The 25,247-nt window shown below is 33.5% G+C and overlaps 3 protein-coding genes and 1 pseudogene across 4 annotated transcripts; 3 read left to right on the forward strand and 1 right to left on the reverse strand.

The window, feature by feature from the left end:
• The first annotated feature begins 1,630 nt into the window (after positions 1–1,630).
• LOC147394728 (large ribosomal subunit protein uL6m-like) lies at positions 1,631–6,572 on the forward strand. Of its 2 annotated transcripts, XM_086454511.1 has the most exons (4): positions 1,631–1,763; positions 2,272–2,331; positions 2,481–2,567; positions 5,930–6,572. In XM_086454511.1, exon 4 carries the CDS (start codon positions 5,959–5,961, stop codon positions 6,265–6,267), a length of 309 nt encoding a protein of 102 aa, XP_086310637.1. In that variant the 5' UTR covers positions 1,631–1,763; positions 2,272–2,331; positions 2,481–2,567; positions 5,930–5,958; the 3' UTR covers positions 6,268–6,572. The 2 variants fall into 2 exon arrangements, with proteins under 2 accessions (XP_086310637.1, XP_086310636.1); XM_086454510.1 differs by lacking the exon at positions 2,481–2,567 and having other exon boundaries at positions 1,637–1,763.
• LOC147394729 (ribonucleoside-diphosphate reductase small chain-like) lies at positions 6,295–8,579 on the reverse strand (annotated as a pseudogene).
• Positions 8,580–14,009: 5,430 nt separating this feature from the next.
• Positions 14,010–14,945, forward strand: LOC147394730 (uncharacterized). The gene has a single exon (XM_086453322.1). The coding sequence runs from the start codon at positions 14,010–14,012 to the stop codon at positions 14,943–14,945; it is 936 nt and encodes a 311-aa protein (XP_086309448.1).
• Positions 14,946–17,495: 2,550 nt separating this feature from the next.
• Positions 17,496–23,833, forward strand: LOC147394731 (uncharacterized). The gene is made up of 2 exons (XM_086453323.1): positions 17,496–17,813; positions 23,423–23,833. The coding sequence occupies exons 1-2, from the start codon at positions 17,496–17,498 to the stop codon at positions 23,831–23,833; spliced, it is 729 nt and encodes a 242-aa protein (XP_086309449.1).
• The last annotated feature ends 1,414 nt before the right edge of the window (positions 23,834–25,247 follow it).

Raw genomic sequence — 25,247 nt, forward strand, 5'->3', positions numbered from 1 at the left:
TGATCTAGTTATTTGTTTATATATAATTTTTTTTTTTTTGTATGTGGAGAACAAGAAACATATTACATATGTATAATATTTGGAAATAATCACCAGGGATTAATTGAGTTGGTAAGATTGATTGAATTTGCTCTCTAAATCATACTTTCGAAATTTTATACGTCCTACACGTGCCGAGTGGGATGGCATGTGCCACCCACCAAAGCAAAAAAATTAATATTATATTTAAAAATATTTAACAAATTATATGCGCGTGTGATGGGGTCTAACTATTTCAGACCTTACATTAATCTACCTACACATTCCAAATCTGTTGGATCATCATCATCATTGCATCGTAAGATGGTAAGATGAACAGTTTTTGGAATAAAAATTAAAGATTTTTTTCTTGTTTTGTTTTTGTCATTAGGTCATTTTTCATTATTCTATAAGAAAAGACGAAGATCAAGGGGGTATTTTTCATTAATTTTAAAAAATATGGGTATCTCAAATATTCACTAAAACGTAGAAGGGCCAGATTGACGCACACGGTTTGTAAACTTTTAAAGATACTGTCAAAAGGGTAGTTCAGGGATTATGTCTAGTAATGCTTTAGTGGGTCCTTGAGAGTCAGTGTTGTTTGGGAGATAGACCTTTTCGTACATATTTTCAATTAATTAGTCTTTTTAGTCATTTCCCCAATATTTTAAGTGATGGAGTGCAACTAGTAACAAGTGGTCTAAGTGGTGTACAACTAATCGCTCCCCATTTGATTTTCATAGCAAAATGAGAATGAATCTTCGATTTTCTTCAAATAGAGACTCAAAATAAAATAAAAATCTTTTTTTTTTTTGGTGCTCAACTATGAGATTTTTCTGAAAAAGGAAAAAAATCTAAAAGCTTGAGTTTATTTTCTTCTTTTTCTCTTTTTCAATTGGAATGGATGATTAGAGTATTTGGGGATATTGGGATTTCCAACGTTCAAATCTTAGGATTGATGATCTTAAGAGTTTAAGGTAATTTTGAAATTTTAATCGAAGGAAATATTTGGGGATTGAGATTGAGGGACCATTTAGTATGGTTGTTAAAGGATCAGATCAAACTTAATTGGATTCATTCTTATTATATTTATATAATAAAACACAACTGTAAATCCCATTTTACTACAATTGTGTGGGGGGATAAATGTCTTATCCGTTATAATTTTGTGTAATTTCGAGTACGATACATTATTCATTTTAATTATCAAAACATGATGAATTCGTCACTTTTATAATCAATGAATTCGTTGATAAAATATCAATAATTTTATCATATCAGTGATCTCACTAATAATTTAGCAACAAATTCGTTGATTAAAGTGACAAATTCACTGGAAAAATAGGTTTTGAAAATAAAAATGAACATTGCAGAAGAATAAGAATTTTGTCTTAAGTTGCACACGTTTTGAAAAATATTTCTCTCTCTCTCTCTCTTGATATTTTTTTGAATTAAGGAATTTATATCAGTCTAATACTAATTGTAAAAATCTATTGAAATTGTTTTCAACAGTGTGATAATGTTTTGTAAATCGTGATCTTATAATTCTGAGTGAGAGGTGTGTTTTAATCTTTAATTGGAGTGCAATAAATAATTTTAAGAAATTAGGGTATAATAAGTAAAAGTTGGTGTGCGAATAGCAACTCTCTAAACCTTTCTTCGCTTTTCACGGTTTTGCCCCCATAGCTGCCTCACCTCCCCCTAGGGTTTACAAACCAGTGGTGGCGGCGACCTTCTACGGCAAGGTAATTCCCCCTCCTTCACCATCTTGTTCTTCTCTCTCAGTCTCTCTATCTCTCCCATTTTCGATTTCAAGCCAAAAACCCTTGATTTTTCTACTTCGTTTTTAAAAATTTCCCCAAAATCTTATCTGTCCTTGAGGTATGAAAGTTTGAGTAGTTAGAATTTGAAAGCTGAAGATTAAAATCATGGATTTTTTAAAAAATGGTTGAAGATCAATGGGTTTGAGAATAAAAAAAAAATGAACGCTTTTTAACTGAAGTTGAAGATGAGGGTTTGTTTGATACAGGTTTAAGTGTTGAAGATCAATGTGTTTAAGAAAAAAAATTAAAGGTTTTTGACACGGGTTGAAGACGAGGGATTTTGATACATGTTGAAGATGAAAATCGAATCCAGATATCTTTTATTTTTTTGGATTAAGATTGAGATGTACCTTCATTTGAAATGATAGATATCGTTGCGATTGGTCTTGCTTAGATTAATGAAAGTTTCCTTATGGTTTCCGTTTTTCAGATTACGAAGAACGCCTTGATCTGTACTGGAGGAGGAGTAGTTCTCCTACAATCATACAAGGTACGCTTTCTATATCGATCTTTAATTTCCTTATTTATTCTCTCTCAGTAGTTTTATTAGATGATTTTACTGAAGATTAGGGTTTAAATTTCTATTTGTGGTTTATACAAGTTTAAATTCTCTAGGTTTGGTTCAATTAATGTTTTCAGGTGGTGATTTTATTTTAATGAAAAAAAGCTCTTTGAAATTTGGGGAAAAAATTGCAGAGAAAAGGTCTGATCTGCTGAGTGATGATGGTTGATTGAGATCTTATTATTATTATTATTTTATTATTTTGTAAGCTTTGGGTCCTAACTTCATGGTGTTATAATTAGGGGAAAAACAATAGAAGAATTACCAGAACGGCACAATAAAATTGAAAAATTACCAAATGGCACACTTCATTTTAATTCCAAAATGGTAAATTATTTTTTTCGGAATTAATTTTTTTTACCAAAATGGTAAATTTGTGAAATGAATAGTAAATTTTGTTTCCTATTCTATAAAACGGTAAATACTTTCGTTGTTTTAGTTTCAGTAAAAAGTTCTATTTTATAAAACAGTGAATTTTTGCCCACTTTAACGAAAATATTTTAATTCTGAAAACGATAAAATTATAGATTTCGGAATTAAAATGAACAGTGTACCATTTTGGTAATTTTTCAATTTTCAGTGTATGTTTTGGTAGATCATCCAAAAACAATTACCGAGTAAGAACCAGATCGGGCTAGAATAATAGTGCCATTTCAATATGTAGCAAACCAGATAGAGTAACAATTGTTGTTGGTTTTGTGTCCCCTTCTAATAACTGGGGAAGGCCAGAAGTAGACCTTAAAAAAATGTGTTTGTACAATAATGCTTTAGATTGACTGGATATTTGAAAGAAGAAAATGATGATTCCAAACATGGGAAGAGATGAAACCCACGAATGTAGAGATTGAAATCCAAAATCCAGATTGCAGTTGCAGCTATAGTCAAAGTAGAGAAGATATAGGTTTCTGTTATCTAGTTTAGCTTAGACATTCAATTGTTGTCTTTTTTATTGGTACACATCTATTTTTTGAACATTTTATTACATTTGTAACGGTGTTTGGCTTTTGCAACCAATAGCAGTGAGACATACGTGTAGTGTTAGTATACATGGCATGTCAATACACTTACTATTTAGTCTTCAATTGAATCTTGTAGTTTCGTTGAGACCCTCTTATATGTTTGTGTCATTGTGTTAATGAGTAGAGGATACACACTTTTTTGTTCAATGGTTTAGTTGGAATTGAACCCACAATCTCAAAGCTGTTTTGCAATCTGTCAAAAACTAAGCTATGGGTCTAAGTCTCCATACACATTGGTTTTGCTTCACCTACATTTTATTTTCGCTTTTGTATACAATTTCGTTTCCAAGTATGTTATGATGAGTGATGACTATTGATGTCGTATCTTATCATACAAACACATATGATAATATACCTGTAAACACCCACCGAGGGTTCGCTGAGATGGTAAGGACGGATTGGGTATGCTCGCCAGGTCCTGACTTCGATGCTCTTCCACTATGTGGCTATATTTAAATGCTGTACAGTACAAAGCAAATATATATATATATAGACATGCAAACAATATCTATATTTACTTCTTATGGAGGTGTTCATAAAGTGTGACTTGCAATTCTAGTCAGGTCTTTATATTTAATCTTAGTGATCTCTGGAAACTAATAGCAATGTATTGTATGATTTTTCTTACTATAATGCTTAAAACCATTACTGGTAGGGAAAGGGATGGACAATGAGAATGAGGAACCAATAGTGGCCTATTTAGCCACTATCGTAGCTTACAGTTTGCTTCCTGGCTTCCTTGGTGTCATGCATGGTTTGCCGCTGCCAAAGATCTTTTCAACTAAAGTGGTTGAAAATGGGATGACACACTAAAGATGGTCTTTGCACCTTCCCAAGTTTGGGCTGACTACAAAGGTGTAAATACCACTCGTACATTCAGAGGCAGATTTCCATTGACAGTGGGGGCTCTTGCCCCCACAAGAATTTTCAAAATTAAAGAATTAATAAGCTGTTGTGGCAGGTAATAGCGGAGGATAAAAAAATCCGTTGCTATTGCTCCCAGAATTTTTTTCTACTCTTAGTTGACCCTACAAAAAAAAAATTTCTCTTAGTTGCAATCACAATTATTTTTCCACTCTTAGTCGCCCCCATGTGGGCAAAATCCTGGCCCCACCTAGATTGATAATTGATAGTCCATCAAACCCACATTTGGATACCATGTAATGCAGGAACCATTTATCCATTGTGGTTCCCGTGATCAAAATTCTTTGTTTAAAAGTGGGATGCATCACATTATATCATAGCATGGGTTAATAGTCTCAGATTTGAGTTGTACTGGATAATTATTAGAATAATGCTGAAGTGACCTCAAGATTGGACCTCACATCGCACACGCTGATGTGAAAGTGTATGGGAACCATGGACGGTTTTCCTCGAGATACAAGTGAAAAAGCATCTATGGTTCCTATCCACTTTCACGTCAAGATGTGCGATATGAGGTCCAGTCTTGAGGTCACTCCAGCAGGACTCTAATTATTATGCAAGTCGTTAACCAAACCGAAGGGTTGAAAATAAATTAACGGGAATTCCATGGTCGTCCAAATGATGGAAATTGCGGCTGACATTACTCAGAACTGACACCATTCCGAAGTGGTGTGATTTCATATTTAACACCATTCCAGAGTAAAGCGAACCAAATGGACCCTTAAAAGTATTTTCCGAAAAATTCAGAAGTGACTCAAGTGAACCAATTTATTAAATGAAAACTAGATAAACCTTTCTTTCCATGTTCAGTATTTCTGTATGAAAACTAGTCATCGAGTCTTGAAGGCGTGCCATTTCCTTTCAAGTTTACATGTTTTTCTTCTTGTATTTTTGAGAATCAATCTCAGATGCTAGTGGAGAGCTCAAATTGGGTATGAAACCTGGTTCCTTCAATGTGTCCTACTGTTTCTATTATATGATAGTTGCACGATTGTTTGTGGCATTGCAGATCTTATAAATGGACTTTGGCATTTTTTTAACCTTCTTTTTTTGTTTTGTTTTATGCACCTATCCCTCTTGCAAGTACTTGTATATGTAATAATACCCCTCTTTCAAGAATGCTCATTAAATTTATTTCTTTTTCTCTTCTACCCCATTTCCAATAATACCTCTCAAACTATATTCTCTTTCCTTTTCCCCCCTTTTTCAACACGGTAAAGTGCAATGACTACACTTAGGAAATTGGAATCAGAGGGTATTTTGGTAAAAAAAAAAAATTTTAAAGAGCATTTTCGGTACAAAATCCAATTTCCAAAGTGTATTTATTGCACTTAAACGTGTGCCCGGGCACACGCGATAAAAAGACCCTTTCTATAATATGGTAGTACCCCTCCAACTTTATTACCTTTACCCTTCTACTACCCCTTTCCAATAATACCTCTACAACTTTATTGTCTTTCCTTTTTTTTTTTTTTTTTTTAAATCGTAATTGTCTTTCCGCTTTTACCCCCTTAACCCTATGAGAAGTATTTTTTACATTAAGCTTTATTGTATTATTTATTGAAAAAAGTTTTCTTCTGCAGATTGCGAGTGGATAATTTGAAAACTATTGATGGAAGCCAAATTTTTTCGCTTGCTTAAGATTGTGGGAGTGGGATTCAAAGCCAGAGCTGAATCAGAAGGCCGCTTATTGTATATGAAGTTGGGTTACAGCCATGAGGTCGAACTAACCGTTCCACCAGCGGTTCGTGTGTTTTGTTTCAAACCCAACATCGTTTGCTGTACCGGGATAGATAAACAAAGAGTGCACCAGTTTGCCGCCGCAGTTCGTAGTTGTAAGCCTCCCGAAGTTTACAAAGGCAAAGGTATCATGTACATTGATGAAGTTATCAAGAAGAAGCAAGGAAAGAAGTCGAAATGACACCAGAGTTTATTGGATGCCTTGGCATCACAGAACAATGTTATGGTGCTGAAAGATGGTCTGGTTTTTGCTCTCAGCAACCACCTCTTGCAACTTCAAAGATTTTTGAATGATTTTGTTAGAAATAAAGTTTACAGAACTTCATTTGATTCAGGGATAAAGTAATATTTAAGGGTTATTCATTTTTTATTTTTTTTTTGGTTGTTGTTGTTGGTAGTAATTTGACTATTAAGGGAGTGGTGTAACTCAGGACTTGGCAGAAGATAAAAGATGAGAGCTGCTATTGGCACCCCAACTTTTACTTACTACACTCCAATTTCTTAAATTATTTCACACCCCCAATTAAAGATTAAAGCCCACTATTCAAACATTACAAAAGGTATGACTCAAAATATGATCTTTACATTAGAAAATATTATAACTCATTCATGTATGTGGTATGTTTCTATGCAACTGGACACTCCCCGCACCCATAAAGGTGAAAAGAATCAAACCCGTGACCTATACAAACTAGCATTTTGATATTACATTAACCAATCAATTATTCCAAAAAATCAATCTGTTGGAAAGAAGGAGAACAATGACTGAAATAGTGTCATGGGACATAAATGTGGGTATGACAACTAAGAGTGGAGGAGAATACATACTCGACATCAAGAGACATGATTTAGGAAAATTGAAATTCCCTTAAAAATGAAAAAAACATAGACTAATCTTACTAAGGATTTCACCTTTACTAAGGGTCTTGGCCTCACCTAAGCACATGGTTTTAAAATTGGTTTTGGTGTCTCATCTCTTCTATGAATGAGATCGAGTTGTTTCGGTCAAGTTTTCTGATACGTTTGAGACGTCTCGTTCAACAATGAGAAAAATGAATATGGATTTTAAATCTCGTCCGATACGTTGACTTGTCTGTCCATTTGTCTTGTTACTGGGCGATACCAAGATGACTCGAGCAATACATCCCGATCTCGAAGGGGTTTTGAAATCATGCCTCAGCATCCAAAAACATTAGCCAATGCTTTCGGTCGTAGACGATAAAATTCTATGAACTTTGAAAAAAAATAAAATATTTTGTATTGTTGAATTTCAATTTTATTCTTAGGAGTTATGTGGAAGTTCGTTACCATCCATTTTCAAAACCTGAATCACGCTCAAAATAAACTGATTTTTGAATTTTGTTTATTTGTATTTGAGTTTTTCAATGAAACTTAAGAGGGCTGTGGTGTTAGATATAATTCATTTGAGCAAAACAATCCTTGATAAAGCTAAAATCTTACTATGTTAGAAAAGAAAAATTTTCAAAACAAATTAATAATAATAATAAGACAACAAACAAACAAAAAATACAATTATAAGGGAAAAAATAGTTACATTTCTAAACCAAAAATCAGAAATATTCATCCATTTTGAAGACCCACCATTCCCATTCAAACTCGACATCGCAGAAGTTTTCTGGTACTCCCCAACCCCCTTTTCAAAGAAATTAGTCTTTCCTTGTAAAGAAATCAACTCCATACAATCAAATGGATTCTGAACATTGTACATATTTTCGTATCCCAAGGCACCCAACAACCTATCAGCCACAAACTTATTATATTGGCTCATCAAATCACCATTCATTCCAACTAAAGCACACGGTAACGCGTCACACACGATTCCCTTAACTCGTTCTTCACTCAGTTTCTGACTCAACAAGCTATAAAGCAAACAAGCGAAATCACAATGTAACCCTTCTTCTCGCGAGATTAACTCGTTTGAAAAAGTCAAACCCGGCATTAAACCACGTTTCTTTAACCAAAATATCGCGCAAAAGCTTCCAGAGAAGAAGATCCCTTCAACACAAGCGAAGGCGATTAATCGTTCAGCGAAGCTTTCTGAACCGTCGATCCATCTGAGGGCCCACTCGGCTTTTTTGACCACACAAGGGACGGTCTCGATTGAGTGAAATAAACGGCTCTTTTGGGTTTGAATCCTTGATGTATGATTCTAACAAGAGACTGTACATCTCAGAGTGGATGTTGAAATCCGTAGAAGGCTCAAGCTTCGGCGATTTGGACTTCTTTCATTAAGCGATTAGTGAGATTTTCAAGAACAATTCCATCTGAAACTGCGAAGAACGCGAGAATGTGAGTGATGAAGTGTTTTTCGTCGTGAGTTAGGGTCTCCCAATGACGAAGATCTTGAGAAAGATCGACTTCCTCGGCTGTCCAAAACGAGGCTTCGGCTTTCCTGTATATTTCACAGATTTGTAGGTATTCGAACATACATAATCGATTTGAGTTTGGAGCGAGAAGAGGTTCTTCTGGAATTGAAGGAAACAAAATAACAATAATTTGGTAAACATGGTTCTGAAATGAAAAAATATTTTTTGGAATAATTACCAAACTAACAATAATTTTTTTGGGATAATTGTGGAAGAACAAAAGAAAAAGAAAAGAGAGAGAGGAGTGCAACATTTTTTTAATGAGAATTTAAGTGCAGAATCTGAATTTTGCAGGAGAATGATCCCAAAGGACTTTTTTGGAATTTAAATAAATTCTTTCCAATTTTCAAAATAGGAAGGTGAAAGTGCAACAACGGTCATTCCATTTTTAAGAGCTTCTAATGGCACCCCAACTTTAACTTATAACGCCCCCAATTCCTTAAATTACTCATTACAGCCCAATTAAAGATTAAAACATACTTTTCAAACGTTACAAGCTTTGGCTTAAATTATAATCTCAGCATTACAAAACATTACAACACTCCTTGAAACAATTTTAGTAGTTGTTTACAATTATTATTATTAGGCTCATAAAGTTTTAAACCCAAACGATATAAATATAGGGAAAATTTTTTTTGTTAGAGCCTCAACTTTGTGCAAAGAGCATATCTCTCTCTCTCTCTTTTTCCCTTAATTTTTGTTGAATTTAAAATCCAAAAACTGGACAAGGACTATGTTATCCCAATTCATTGGTACCAGGCCGAATCACAAACTGATAAAATGGAAGTATTTTTAATTGGTTTGGAGAACCAAACAATTTTTTAAGGGGTAATTATAAAATTAAAAATAAAATAAATTAATTTAAATATTATTTATTAAAAAAATAATAATTTTTGTAAATTTATTGAAAGTAACCTATTTCGGCACTTAAACCATCAAAAAATATATTTTTTTATTCCAAATTTTCAGAACTTAAAGTGACGAAGTTTTTTTTTTTTTTAATTTTTTTAATTTTTTAATCAAATTTTCGACACTTAAGTGCCGAATTTTTTTAATCGATTTTTTTGTTCATATAATAATTATTAAAATTTAATATTTAATTAACTTTCCAAAGGAAAATTACTTCCATATCTTTGATTTCCTTATTTTTAGCAACATTACTATTTTAAAATATTTTTGAATATTTAATTATTAAAATTTAATTTTTAATTCATTTTTTAAATGAAAATCACCTCCATATTTTCATTTTCCTAAGAACATTAATATTTAAAAAATTTGTTAGTATAATTGTAGACACCTCAATTTGAACGGGCCACTTCTCGAAAGGACCCAAAAATATCGATTTTCCAAATAAATGGGCCAGCGGGCCTTAAGGGCCCAAGTCGTTGAAAAGGGACATTTTGACCAAATCGAGGCCCCTAAGACCTTTCAATGGTTTAGGAGGCCACCAAAAGGACTCGGCCTACCTTACGCTTTCCCATTATTCACCGCTCTGCTTCTAAAAATTAAAAACGCCAAATTTTTGATAAATTTCACCAACGGGCCTAAAAAGCCCGATTCGTCAACACGTGGCGTTTTTTATCAAACTAATGATTGCAAAAATCTAAAAAAATTAAAAAATTAAAAATGCGAGACTTGGGATACCTACCCCTCCTCTACTACCACCGCTCCGCCTCCGTATCCGTAAAAACCATAGGCCCACCTAAGGCCCACAAGCCCTCAACACTTTCTTAAATCGATTTCTCATCTTACCCCTAGCCTAAAATTAATCTCACATCACCTAAAATCTAAAACCAACCAATACCCTCGAAATCCATTTCAAAACAACCCTCAACCAATCCTTAAAACCCAAAAATCATTTCTAAAACCCAAGCCCAACACTACAAAGCCCACAAATCATTAACCATATCCAATTCATTATCCAACCCACAACCCTAACCCATAAACCACAACCCACATCAACCAATCACTCTTTTATCATCAAAAGATGACACATGTCATCACCCCATCTCACCTCCCTCACCCAACTACCTACCCCATTAATTTGCTTTAAATCCCATCTACCCACACATCAACCCATCACCTTTTCTCTCAAATCAAACACTTCTACCCACACTCCTAACTTATACCTCCCCTAATCTACCCTCATCATTCCCTACAAAACCTACATCTACAACCTAAACCTACACCATCCTCTTAAGTCAAACACTCAACCTCTCCTATCAACCTATCCCAACCCTTCATTCCACCCACCTTAACACATGGCATCATCTCCCTCACCCTCCCAAAATATCATCAACCACCTCTTTAAATCCTCCATACTCTTAAATCAAATCACAACCACTATCTTAAACTTACCTCACCAAACACTCCACCCAAATGGGTTGGGTAGGATCCAAACCATTTGGGTCAAAACTCACCCATTTAACCCTCCTTACCTAAATACCCTCCAATCTCCTCTAAATTACACCCACTTCTCTCTCAAACTCATAACCATTTTATCTTTTTCTTCACTTCACCCCATTATATCCCTAAAATAACTCCTCAACATCTATAAATACCCTCCTCCTCTTCCCGAAAATGGCCCTCACTTTCACTACAAAGTTTCTCTCCCCAACTCTCTCTCTACTAACAACTATCACCCCTCTCACTAAGAAAATCCTCATCAATTCCCTCACACTAATCCTCCCCAAGTCTCATAAAAAAAAATCACATACTCATCATCTCTTCTTTACTCCTTCAACCAAAAAAAAAGAGTTGTATTTGCTTAAAATACTAAGGACTCAAGAAGACTCAAAGAAGAAGAAGAAAAAAGAAAAGAAGAAAGAAGATACAAGGTGGGTTCAAGGCAACCCCCCCTCTCTCTTCTACATCCTCTCCTCCTCCCTCTTCTATCACCCCTCTCCCCTTCATTTTATTTTTTAGGATGAATGGACCCCAAGGCTAAAGGTCTATAAGGGTCATTTCCATAAATGGAATGACCCTATGATCAAGCCGAAAATGAACCCCTATCTAGGGTACAAATGCACAACACGTGGCACATCATTTTTCGTATTTTTTTAATCAAATGACTGAGTTGAGTTGAGGTTACCACTATTTAGTGGGGAGAAAAGGGTGCCTAACACCTTCCCTTTTCTCCAACCGAGCCGCTCATCCCGGATCTTAAGGTTTGATCCGTACCTTATCCACGTGAGTCACTAAAATGTCAAAATGTCATTTTTTCAAAAATGCACATCGGGTGACCATTCACACCCACTTACAATATGAATGGTGGCGACTCCAAATCATAGTAGATGTGGCCGTCGTAATGACGAAATCCCGTGTCTACAATAATAATATTAAAATTTAATATTGAATTAATTTTTTAAAAGAAAATCACTACCATATCTTTAATTTCCTTATTTTTATCAATATTAATATTTAAAAATATTTTTTAATATTTAATTGTTAAAATTTAAAAAAAAAAATCACCTCCATATCTTCATTTTCCTTACTGGTGAGAACATTAATATTTAAAAATATTTGTTAATATAAAAATTATCAAAATTTAATATTTAATTATTTTTTTAAAGGAAAATATGTCCATGTATTTAATTTTCTTATTTTTAGTAAAATTACTACTTAAACATATTTTTTTTTATATTTAATTATTAAAAAAATTAAATTTTAATTACTTTTTTATAGGTAGAAGACGTAGAAAATGTGTAAATATAACAATTGTTAAAAATATAATATTTAATTAATTAGTTAAAAAGAAATAGTAAGAAAATTACTTAATATTTTTTATTTTTTAATCAAGAGGAAGAGGAAAAATGGAGGGAAAAAATCAAGATTTTTGTTAATATAATAATTATTAAAATTTAATATTTAATTAAATTTTCAAAGGAAAATCACGTCCATATCTTAAATTTTTAAATTTTTATCAGCATTACTATTTAAAACTATTTGTTAATATTTAATTGTTAAAATTTAATTTTTAATTAATTTTTTAAAAGAAAATCACCTCCATATCTTCATTTCTTTGTTTTAGGAACATTAATATTTAAAAATATATTATTAATATACTAATTATTAAAATTTAATATTTAATTAATTTTTTAAAAGAAAATCATGTTCATATCTTCATTTTCCTTAATTTTAGGAACATTAATATTTAAAAATATTTGTTAATATAATAATGATTAAAATTTGATATGCTTGTTCACTAAGGGATGAGCCACATATCCACACGGTCAGTAGGTCAAGCACGGAATTCCATGAATTTAGAAAAGTTAAAAATTAAAATTTTATTTTTCATCATTGAATTTGAATTTGAATTTTAAATTTGAGTGCTTGGTTGCTATCTATTTTCAACACTTTGGATCAAGTTTGAAAAACTTTGTTTTTTTTCTTTTTTTTTTTTAAATTTTTAACCAAAAGCTTTTAAAATTTTTTTGAAGGCTATGCTATTCGATTGCCAATATGATAATTCATGTGGGTCCTAGGATTCTTTTTAAAATTTCAAATCTAAAATTAAAATTCGTGGACAGATCATGTGCAGGTTGAGAGAATTTTTCTCCCTATTGCTTTCGTGTACGGGACAACAACCGTTCTTAATCCTGACTTTTAGACAAAATTACCTCTACTTTCTCAAGTCTTTCAAGAGTGATTGTTTGCTCACAACTTTTCTCACAAACCAATACCGTTTTGACATATGGCGTTGATGACATAAGTAATAATAAAAGAATTTTAAATCTTAAAAGTATTGTGGAATACATATAGATTATCATATTGGCAATCAAACGCAACAACTTTCTAGATTTCTTGAAAAAAAAAAATCAATCACAACCACCTTCTAGATTCCATAAAAAAGAAAAATCATGGTAAAAAAAAATAAATTTCAAACTTTATCAATAATGTTGAAAATAGACAATTATTGAGCATTCAAATTTAAAATTAAAATACAATGGTGAAAAATAATTTTTAATTTTTTTTCCCAAAATTTATTGAATATCATCCTTTACAACACTTCCGTATTTGGATCATACTTTTGATTGTACCAAGATGATTTTATTAGTAAATTTCAATTTTTTTACCATGGCCAGGAGAGGGAGAAAATTCTCTTATTATTGATATGTGTGAACAAAGAATCACTCCTCTTTCTAAGTCATAAAGTCTGACTCAGTCTAAAAAAAATGAAAAATAGAGGTTCTAAACAGACTTACTTCGACACTATGCTTAACACTGACCTTTCATGATAATATGCAGAGAACCATAGATTTCTTTCCTCGAAATAAAAGGCAAGGAATCTATGGTTCTTTTCATACTGACACGTCAGCACAGTGATGTACGCATTATCAAAGAAAGTCAGTTCAGCATTTTCCTAAAATATAATTTAAAGTCTAGGTCTTTGTTCGAACGTCTGATTGTAACCAAACCAAGAGTAACTCTCTCTCTCTATCTGCAATTATTCTTCTTCCTTCGTCTATCAGTTCCTCTCTCTCTCTCTCTCTGTGCAAGTATTCTTCTTCGTCTATCAGTTCTTCTCAAATCATCCATGGCGACACCATGTGAGGTTATGTCAGAAACAAAGAGAATCATGAATGCCCATTACCGCCATTTCTTAGCGCTCTCATTCGTCTTTCTCTTCCCCATTGCCTTGTCCTTCTACGCCTTACCAATTCTCCATCTCTTAATCACCAAATCCGCTACAAACCCAACAGAGATCCTCATCCGTTACACTCCTCACCAATATCGTATCGACCTGGAAACCCTCTCAATCTCTCTCCTCTACTCCTTCATAGTTCTCACCCTCTTTCTCTGCGCCACAGGAACCGTCACATACAGCGTCTATCAAGGATTCTTCGATCGTCCTCTAAACTTCAAATCCTCCATTAAATCTCTCTCGAATTCTCTCTTACGCCTCTTTATAACGGTTCTCTGCGCTCTAATTATCATCTTGGCAGTCTTATTTCTTGTTGGGTTTGTTCGATATATACTAATCAGGTCGATTGAAGTTCTAGGGTTTCAATTTTTGTATACTTTGCCTTACTTTACCATAGTTTACGTAATGGGTTGGGTGATTTTAGGGTTAGGGTTTATGTATTTGCAGGTGAATTGGGTTTTAGCTTATGTGATTGTGGTGGTTGAATCAAGTTGGGGATTTGAGCCTTTTAGGCGAAGTTGGTATTTGGTGAGGGGAATGAGGGGTGTGGCAGTGTTTCTGATATTGTTTTATCGTGTGCTTGTGCCTGTTGTGTTGCTGAGCAGCATAAAGTCGATACGTTGGGGCTTTTCGGTGTTTGAGATTGTTTTTCTTTCGTTGCTTGTAATGGCTATAATGCTAAATGGTGTGGCGACAAATACGGTGTTATATATGTATTGTAAGGCTTTCCATGGTGAGCTTGTACTGGAGAAGATTGAAGAGGAATATGTGAGCTTGTTGTTTGATGGAGAGAAGGTCCCTCGTCTTGTTTCCGTGGTCCAACCTTGATGAATATTTTATTTAATTGAAGATGTATGTAGTTTGCAGAAAGTTTGAATTTTGTGTATTAATGTTCCTTTTAATAAAACAAATTCTGAGCTTGAATTTCAATTGATCTGTCAAATGAGTTTTTAGATCAAATGTAGAAAAAGTCTTTGTTTGCAATTTGGTGTTGATTATTCTTTGTAGATGAGTCGTATTAGTACGACGCCATGGTGTGACACACACGCCCTATCAAAGGACCGTAGATTATTTGCCTCGGGATACAAAAGAAAAATATTTATGATTACACATATCCCAAGGTAAATAATTTATAATTATGTGATGAGGGTGTAGGGGGGGGGGGGGGGGGGGAAGGGGGTCAGAAAATCATTACACTTTGTAGAATTAGTTGAAAATGTAATGATTTTTGGATACCCCTGTCATTACACATACCCTTATCACAGAATTGTAGATCATTTGTCTTGAGATACACATAATCATCATTTCTTTCATTATGTATCCCGAGGCAATTGATTTACGGTTCTGTGATTTGGGGGGGGGGGGGGGGGTGTTCATGTTATCACGACTCTAGCTGAAATTGGGGAATTAAGAAGTTTTGAGATTGAAAGAAACTTTGTAGTGTTTTTCAAATTGTTAGTTCTATCAATTTTGAGGTCAAATTACCTATCAATTTATAGTGTCAATGGGTTGACTCCGGTTCAGCTCCTAAAGGAGCCAGAACTATTAAATTTTATCAATTTCATTTCCAATTGTTTTCAATTCTTGAATTGGTAGAACCATAAAACCAAAATAGTCAAAAATCTTATCCTTTAAACAGTTTTGATTCTCAATTCCTATCGATTTTGATGCCGAGTTGGTTTGAGTTCAAGATGTGTGTTTGATTCTATGTACAAATGTTGATGAGGTAATAGAATCTCTCAAATCAAAAATAATAATTCAAATTCGGTTGTTCATTGAAGCTTTAAAATTCTCTCTCTCTAGCTTTCAATTCTTCTTCTTCTTCTTCTTCAATCAATTATTCTCAAATCATCCATGGTGACACCATTAATGAATTTCCACTGTATTCATTTGTCATGATTAATTTTCCAAAGAATTCATATTTCCTTGAAAATGATCATTAGGTGCCCTACTATAGCTAGAAAACACCATATTTGAATTGGATTAAGTTATTTTTCCTCTTTTCTGTCAAACCTTTCTAAGAGCATCTCTAGCCATAACTCAAATTTAATTAAAAGATTGAGTAAAAGCTTCATTAGATATGTATGAAGAACTCCAGTGGTAAACTGTAAAAATCTGACTAATCTTACAAATTTGGTAAGATTTCCTATCTTATTGAGGGTCTTGAGCTCACATTGTGGTATCCTAAAATATGATCCAATGCTACAAAGTTGTAGAGGAAAAAAAATTAGAAACTCAAGAAAAAAAAAAAAGGTAATTTTCACTGTTGAATTTTAATTTTAAATTTGATAATTATGTAACCATCCATTTTCAACATCATGGATGAAGTCCAATATATATATATATATATATATATATATATGGGTCCCGTTCGGCACCCTAAGTTTTACCACACACTTTAACAAACGCGTTTTGTCCTACATGGGTTAGAAGTTTTGGAATGGGCTGATTTTTGGTGAGGATGATCTCTATGGTGAGGAGATCATCCTCACCAAAAATCAGCTCATTCCAAAACTTCTAACCCCATCAAAAATGATTTACAAAAAATGGACGGTCCACGATTTTTGAACCTATAAACATGGGGCTAAACATTTCAGAATGGGCTGATTTTTGGGGAGGATGATCTTCTAATCATAGAGATCATCCTCACCAAAAATCAGCTCTTTCCAATACTTCCAACCCATGTAGGACAAAAAACGTTTGTTAAAGTGTGTGGTAAAACTTAGGGTGCTGAACATTTTCCAATATATATTTGTTTTTTTAATATGAGTTTTTTCATAAAAAACTAATATTGGAATTTCAATGTGGTAATTTGTATGGGCAAGACAACTAATACTTAAAATGGAACGAATTTTATTCGAAATCTAAGTGATCCAAATCCAAATTTAATTGGTTTGGTTTCATTAAGTATATCCGATTTAAAATATAATCTGAATATGGGTTGATATCGCTTGACCCGAGTCAAATATGAATTCATCTCTACATCAGTCAAGATCCCAATGATTTATTACTTTACAGATTATATTTTTATATATATATTTTTAGTTAATCTTTAACAAATAATTTTATTTGAAATAATCTCCTACGGACTCAATTGAATTCGAATGCTTTTTAATAAAAGTCAAATGTTTGGATATCTAACCTGAATTAATTAATTAATTTGATCGGATTCAATCCGGATATGATTTTAATAAAAGTAAAATGAATTAGAATTGGTCTTAGTTAGGATGAATCAGTCAGATTCAGATTTCGTCTTGGCTAGTTTGATCTTCATCGAAACTTCCTTCTAAAGTCAGCGTTGAAATTAAAACAAAACTCTCTCTCTCTCTCTCTCTCTCTCTCTCTCTCTCTGCAGTACTTCTTCTTCTCAAAGCATCCATGGCGACACCATGTGGGGTTATGTCAGAATCAAGGAGAATCATCAAAGCCCATTCCTGCCATTTCCGAGCTTTCTTATTCGTCTTTCTCCTCCCCACCGCATTCTCCTTCTACGCCTTACCAACTCTCCATCTCCTAATCACTAAATCCGCTACAAACCCAACCGAAATCCTCATCCGTTACACTCCTCACCAATATCGTATCGGCCTTGAAACACTTTCAATCTCTCTACTCTACACATTCATAGTCCTCACTTTCTTTCTCTGCGCCACAGGAATCATCACATACAGCGTCTATCAAGCATTCTTCGGTCGTCCTGTAAACTTCAAATCCTCCATTAAATCTCTCTCGAATTCTCTCTTACGCCTCTTTATAACGGTTCTCTGCGCTCTAATTATCATCCTTGCAGTCTTATTTCTTGTTGGGTTGGTTTTGTATTTAGTGATCAAGTCAATTGAATTCCTAGGGTTTCAATTGACGTATGTTTCGCCTTATTTTACCATAATTTACGTGATGGGTTGGGTGATGTTAGGGTTAGGGTTTATGTATTTGCAGGTGAATTGGGTTTTGGCTAGTGTGATAGTGGTGGTTGAATCGAGTTGGGGCTTTGAACCTTTGAGGCGAAGTTGGTATTTGGTGAGGGGAACGAGGGGTGTGGCAGTGTTTCTGATATTGTTTTATGGTTGGATTATCTCCTCACAGTAGAGATCATCCTCACCAAAAATCAGCCTATTCCAAAATTTCTAACTCATGTTTAGAAAAATGTTTTGCCAAAAAGTTAGCTATTGAATGGGACCCATATATATATTATTCAAGAATTCTGAATAAAATTATTTTTCTTGATTGTGAGCTTGAGTTTTAATTGATCTCTCCAACAGGTTTTTAGATTTAATGTAGAAAAGTCTTGGGTTGCAATTTGATGTTGGTTATTCTTTATAGAATTAGTTAAAATTGGGGAATTAATAAATCAGTAATGTGCATGGAAAGTTTTAGCATTAAAAGAAGTTTTGTAGTGATTTTAAAATTATCAAGTTAAAGTGGTAAAATAAGAAAGATAGTAAAGCTAGAGGGGGTATTATTGAAAAAAGGGTTAAAATGTGAAAGAAAGTAAAATTTGAGAGAGATTATTGAAAAATGAGAGAGAAGATGAAAGATAATAAAATTGAAGGAGATGAAAAGAAAAAACAATAAAACAAGAGTAGTGTGGACTCTACTGAGCTCAATTGTATCTAGAGTGAGACTCACCGTTATGTTTTATTTTATAGATAATTCCCTTGAATGTTAAAAGACCCATAGTTGGGTCTTTTTACATCAACCTTTTATAGAAATTTGATCGTCAAATTTATGTTCTTTCCATTTTTATGCCATAGAAATGCTATTAGTCTCCAATCACAATGGAGAATAATTACCAAATGAAAAACATGTTAACTATTATTGGGAGTAGAGATACATTGTAGATGTAACGATAGAAAGGTAAAGGTGTTGCTGTGATAAAAAAAAAAAAAAGATTTAATCAAAAGTCAACGAGGCTCGAGAAAGGATTAATTTCCTCATGATAACGATTAAATATGCCAATTGAATTATAAGCTTGATTGCGGTGGCTACAAAACTTCTTAATAGCTGAAGCAAACTTCACTTTGTTGTTTGATTTCTTTACGTCCTAGATGATGGGCTCAATCTTAGCAAGACCATCCATTGTAATAGCAAGTGAAATTAAAGTTTGTCACATTGAAACCCAAATCTTGTGATACTGATTATATATGCCAGTTGAATTATAAGCTTGATTGCGTTGATTTCAGCCGTAAATGATCTAGATTGACCAACTCATCATTGAGGAAGATGGCTTTGGGTGTAGATAATAATGGCCGTAATAGTGAATCAAGGCAATACTCATCGAAGAGGTGGATTTGGACATAATTTTACTTATCAAAAAAGAAAAGTTAAAAGGCCACCATTTAGTACTTCACAATGTTGAATTCAAGTATTGTTTGAACTTTCCTGCCTATTGAATTACACCTTGTTTGTGGTAGTTCAGATTTTATTGAAACTTACTTCCCTTTGAATCACTTATATAAAGAATCGCAATTGCAAGAACAAATTGTTTATGGAGTTGGTTTTTGGTTTTTTAAGTGCACAAAAGTCTTGGCTTGCAATTTGGTGTTGGTTATTCTTTGTAGAATTATTGAAATTGGGGAATTAATAAGTCTAGGATGTACTTGGCAAGTTTTAGTGCTGAAAGAAACTTTGTAGTGTCTCTTGAGTTGTTAATCCTTCACTGGGATCATTGAGACAGTTGGCCCCCCCACGTCAGGTGTTAAACTTTGTAGTGTCTCTTGAAGTGGATAATTTTGGTTGTTAAAAAAAAAAAGGCAAAAAATTTCACTTAATTTCCCTTTTAGAGAATCAATGCTATCGATCAAAGTAAGAAAGAAATCGAACACCCTAATTTTAAATATTTAAAAAAAAAAAAACATCTTTTTTTTTCTCCTTTTCTTTATCTATTCTAACATAAATTTACTAGTCCAGAACTAATGTTACAACGAATTAGTTGATGAAAATGGATCAAGTAAAGGAGAAGAAACGAATCATTTTTTTTTTAATCTTAGGAGAATTGAAACAAATTAATCTCAAATATCACTAAATCCAAACCATTCTCACAAATACAATCGAGGGATTGAAAGGAGGGATGGAGAGTTTCGTGTTCAATTTGCTTAGTTTCTATAACTTAAAAAAGGAGAGAGAGGAGCTAAATAGAAATAATCTTGTAGCAGCAGATAAATATAGGGGTATGTATTAAAAAAATCTAATTTAAATCTTATTTATAAAAAAAGTAACAATTTTTATAAATTTATCAAAAACAACTTATTTGGACTATTCAAGTGCGGAAATTATTTTTTTTTTAATCAAAATTTTGGCACTTAAAGTGCCGATTTTTTTTTTTTTTAATCAAATTTTCCACAGTTTAATTGCCAAATATTTGATTATTTAAAAAAACTGTGGCACTTTAACAGCCAAACTTTTATTCTTTTTTATATTTCATTTTGAGAGATTTACCCGATAGACCCGTGTTGCATTTGTATTACAAAAATGCCCTTGGAGTTTTGAATTTGTTACCTAACATATGTTAGAATGGATTCTAACACATCAATTTTTGACATCTAATAATCTAATGACAGTATCTCAAAATGATTTTTTTACTCACAACCCAACAATCGTTTGACATGTGGTGCAAATGACATAAGCAATAGAGAGATCATATCTTCTCTTGCTTGCATGATCTCTACCTAGAAATTTTAAGGGACCACCTAGTTGCACACCACTAATAGTTGGTTGCACAACAATCTTAAAAAATCCTATTTTTTGTATTTTTATAACCTAAATTTTAACCTACTACTTGCACCCCAATACCTAATCTTTAGGGTTTAAACTTTATTTTAACTTGTAGTCTTGCATTATTTGCTCGTGCTCTACTTTGATCATATTTTGTGATTGATTTTATTTGTGTTCTTTTTTACTCCAATTTAATGAAGGCATTGATTTTCTAATCTTTGTTTTGAATTTAAACTGAAATTGTGTATTTCAAGATAACATAATTTTGTGAACATGATTTTCAAATGAAAAAATATTTTTTGGAATAATTACCGAACTAACAATAATTTTTTTGGGATAATTAGGGAAGAACAAAAGAAAAAAGAAAAGAGAGAGGAGTGCAACATTTTTTTAATGAGAATTTAAGCGCAGAATCTGAATTTTTTGTGGGAAAATGATCTCAAAGGACTTTTTTGGAATTTAAATAAATTCTTTACAATTTTCAAAATAGGAAGGCGCAAGTGCAACTGTCATTCCATTTTTAAGAGCTTCTATTGGCACCCCAACTTTAACTTATAACACCCCAATTTCTTAAATTACTCATAACACCCCAATTAAAGATTAAAACATACTTTTCAAACATTACAAGCTTTGGCTTAAATTATAATCTCAGCATTACAAAACATTACAACACTCGTGTGAAACAATTTCAGTAATTGTTTACAATTATGATTAGGCTCATATAAAGTTTTAAACCCAAAAGATATAATATATAGTAAAAAAAATGTGAGATCCTCAATTTTGTGCCAATAGCACTACGTGAAAATTGAAAAATTCGACAGAAAAATTTGACAGGCAAATACCCATGAATTTTAGATACTGAATTTTGATGATCTAGAACCGTCGAAATTGTTGATGTTCCCAAATTTGATGGCTTAGAGTTGTCGAATTTCTCCCATCCTTCATTAATTTGACAATTTTAGCCTGTCGAAAAATAAAATTTGACAATGAAAATTCGACGTCAATGTGACCCTTTGGTTCGTCGAATTTTATGAAATTTGACGGCCCAAGACTATCAAATTTGAGCTTTTTCCACATTGTGTAGCAACTCTCTCTCTCTCTTTTCCCATAATTTTTGTTGAATTTAAAATCCAAAAACTGGTCAAGGGCTATGTTATCCCAATTCATTGGTACCAGTCCAAATCATGATGTGATAAAATGAAACTATTTTAAATTGGTTTGGAGAACCAAACAATTTTTTAATTGATCAGTGAACCGTACTAATTTATTATATTATTTTTTTTAAAATGCTGGAATGACATTAAAATTGACATTGTTTCACACATTGCTGATGTGGATGTGTGTATGGAATATAGATGTTTTTCATTGAGATTCGAGTGAAAAGCATCCATGGTTCTGTGTGCACCTCCTTGTCAGTAGTGTGTGAACTGATGTCAATTTTAATGTCACCTTTTTTTTTCCTCGTTGTTGAGGTTGATATTTACAATTAAATACCTCAGGTTGGATTCTCATATCGTAGTTCTTGATGTGAAAATGTATGGGAACCTTAGATGCTTTTCATTGAGATATGAGTGAAAAAGCATCTATGATTCATATCCACTATCACGTCTAGAAACGCAATATGAGGTACTCCAACTTGAGGTCACTCCAACCCGGCTCTTTACAACTAGAAAAAAACACACTCAAAATTCACCCACTGACGTGGATGTATGTAAGAGCCCTATATCTTTTTTCCTTGTGTATCCCAAGAAAAAAGATATACTGTTCCGTGCACATGCCACATCAGCAAGTGGATTTGAGTGGTTTTTTCGAGCCAGTTTATCGCAAATCTTTGGATTATCATATTATTGAACTGTAATGGGCATGTCCCCCAACTGCATTATTTGATCCAATTTGCAGGGAGAGATCTCTCATTCAAAATGGCATGAAATATGACAATTGAGCTTCTTCTCTTTGTGATGATCAAAGTTTGTTTTTATTTATTTATTTATTAAAAACTCTTATTTTTAATGAAAAATTATTCAAAGTCTCCTCATCCAAACTTCCTTATAACATCAGCATTGGAACCAATCCAAAATTATCACTTTGACTCAGATATTCTTCTTCTTCATCTATCAGTTCTTCTCAAATCATCCATGGTGACACCATGTGAGCTTTTATCAGAATCAAGAAAAATCATCACAGCCCATTCCCGCCATTTCTTATCCCTCTCACTTGTCTTTCTCCTCCCAACCGAAATCCTCTCTTCCTTTACACTCCTCTCAATCTCTCTCCTCTACGCCTTCATAGTCCTCAGTATCTTTCTATGCGCCAATGGAACCATCACATACAGCATCTATCAAGGATTCTCTGGTCATCCTCTAAAATTCATATCCACCATTAAATCTCTCTCGAATTCATTCTTACGCCTCTTTATAACGGTTCTCTGCACTCAAGTTGTCATCTTGACAGTCTTATTTCTTGTTGGGTTGGTTGTTTATATAGTAATCAAGTCAATCAAATTTGTAGGCTTTCAATTATCATATTCGTCGCCTTACTTTACCATAATTTACGGGATGGGTTGGTTGATTTTAGGGTTAGGGGTTGTGTATTTGCAGGTGAATTGTGTTTTAGCTAGTGCAATACTGGTGGTTGACTCGAGTTGGGGATTTGAGCCTTTGAGGCGTAGTGCGTATTTGGTGAGGGGAATGAGGGGTGTGGCACTCTTTCTGATATTGCTTCATGGTGGGCTAATGTCTGCTATGTTGCTGAGTGGCATACAATTGATACTGTTGGACATTTGGACGGGAACGATGTTTGTGTTTCAAATTGTTTTTCTTTCATTCCTTGTGATGGAACAATTGCAAAATAGTGTGGTGGCAAATACGGTGTTATATATGCATTGTAAATCTTGGCACGGTGAGCTTGTACTGGAGAAGATTGAAGAGGAATATGTGAGCTTGTCGTTTGATGGGGAGAATGTCTCTCATGTTGTTTCTTTCTCGTCAAACCTTGACGAATATGAGTAAACTGGTTAGGAATTATTCTCTTCTCATTTATTAATAATTAATTTATAGTCTTTTATGTATACATTTGAAGATATAAAAGGTTTGCAGGAAGTTGAATTTTGTGTATGAATGTCATTAAAGAAGAAATTGTGAGCTTGAATTTCAATTGATCTCTCCAATTGGTTTTTAGTTTAAGTGCACAAAAGTCTTGGCTTGCAATTTGGTGTTGGTTATTCTTTGTGGAATTATCGAAATTGGGGAATTAATAAGTCTAGGATGTACTTGGCAAGTTTTAGTACTGAAAGAAACTTTGTAGTCTCTTGAGTTGTTAAGTGAATACTTCACTGGGATCATCGAGACGGTTGGGCCCCCACACATCAGGTGTTAAGCTTTGTAGTGTCCCTCCTCCCCTCCTCCCCTCTTCCTTTTAGAGAATCAATGCTATCAATCAAAGAAAGAAGGAAATCAAACACCCTAATTTTAAATATTTAAGAAAAACATATTTTTTTTTTCTCCTTTTCTTTATCTATTCTAACATAAATTTGCTAATCAAGAACTAATGTTACAATAAATTAGTTCTTGAAAATGGATCAAATAAGCGAGAAGAAACAAATCATTTTTATTTTAATCTTAGGAGAATTGAAACAAATTAATCTCCAATGTCACTAAATCCAAACCATTCTCATGAATGCAATCGAGGGATTGAAAGGAGGGATGGAGAGTCTCGAGTTCAATTTGCTTAGTTTCTATAACTAAAAAAGGAGAGAGAGAGAGAGAGAGACAGCTAAGGTTATGTTTGATTGTTGGAAAGTGACCTTTAATAGAATTTGAAATCCATGGAAAAGTAGTGGTAGAAAATAGGTAGGATTGGAAAATCAAATTCCATTGTTTGATTTTACTTGAATAAAATCATGGAAAAATTATATGAGGAAAAAAAAGAAGAATGAGAAGATGAGGAGGAGAAAGAAGATGAGAGGAGGGAGAGAGGAAGAAGAAGATGAGGAGGAAGAGGGAGAGGGGAGGATGTGATGTTGGCAATGATGGTGACAGAGGTAAGTGAGGAAGAAGATGGGAGAAGGTGGTGGTGGTGGTGGTGGTGGAGATGACGACGGTGGTGCCAGAGGTAAGTAAGGAAGAAGATAATGAGGAAAATGAGGGGAGAACGTAGTGGTAGTGGTGGCAACAGAGATGAGGGATGGAGAGAGAGAGATATAAAGAAGGTAACCAGAGATTGTGACGACATCGACGGTGATGGTGACGACAATAAGGTTAGTGTGATGGTGGTGGTGATGGTAGGAAAGAAGAAGATATGAGTGGAAAAAAAAATTGGGAATGGAAAATATGGGTAGATTTCACTTTCCCACTCATATGGGTGGGAAAGTGAAATTCATATTTTGGTGGCCTTTTTGATTGGAGTGAAAAATGAATTTCCATT

This window comes from Akebia trifoliata, chromosome 9, assembly GCF_017979445.1.
Source record: "Akebia trifoliata isolate Shusen 1 chromosome 9, ASM1797944v1, whole genome shotgun sequence".
NCBI classification, from domain to species: domain Eukaryota; kingdom Viridiplantae; phylum Streptophyta; class Magnoliopsida; order Ranunculales; family Lardizabalaceae; genus Akebia; species Akebia trifoliata.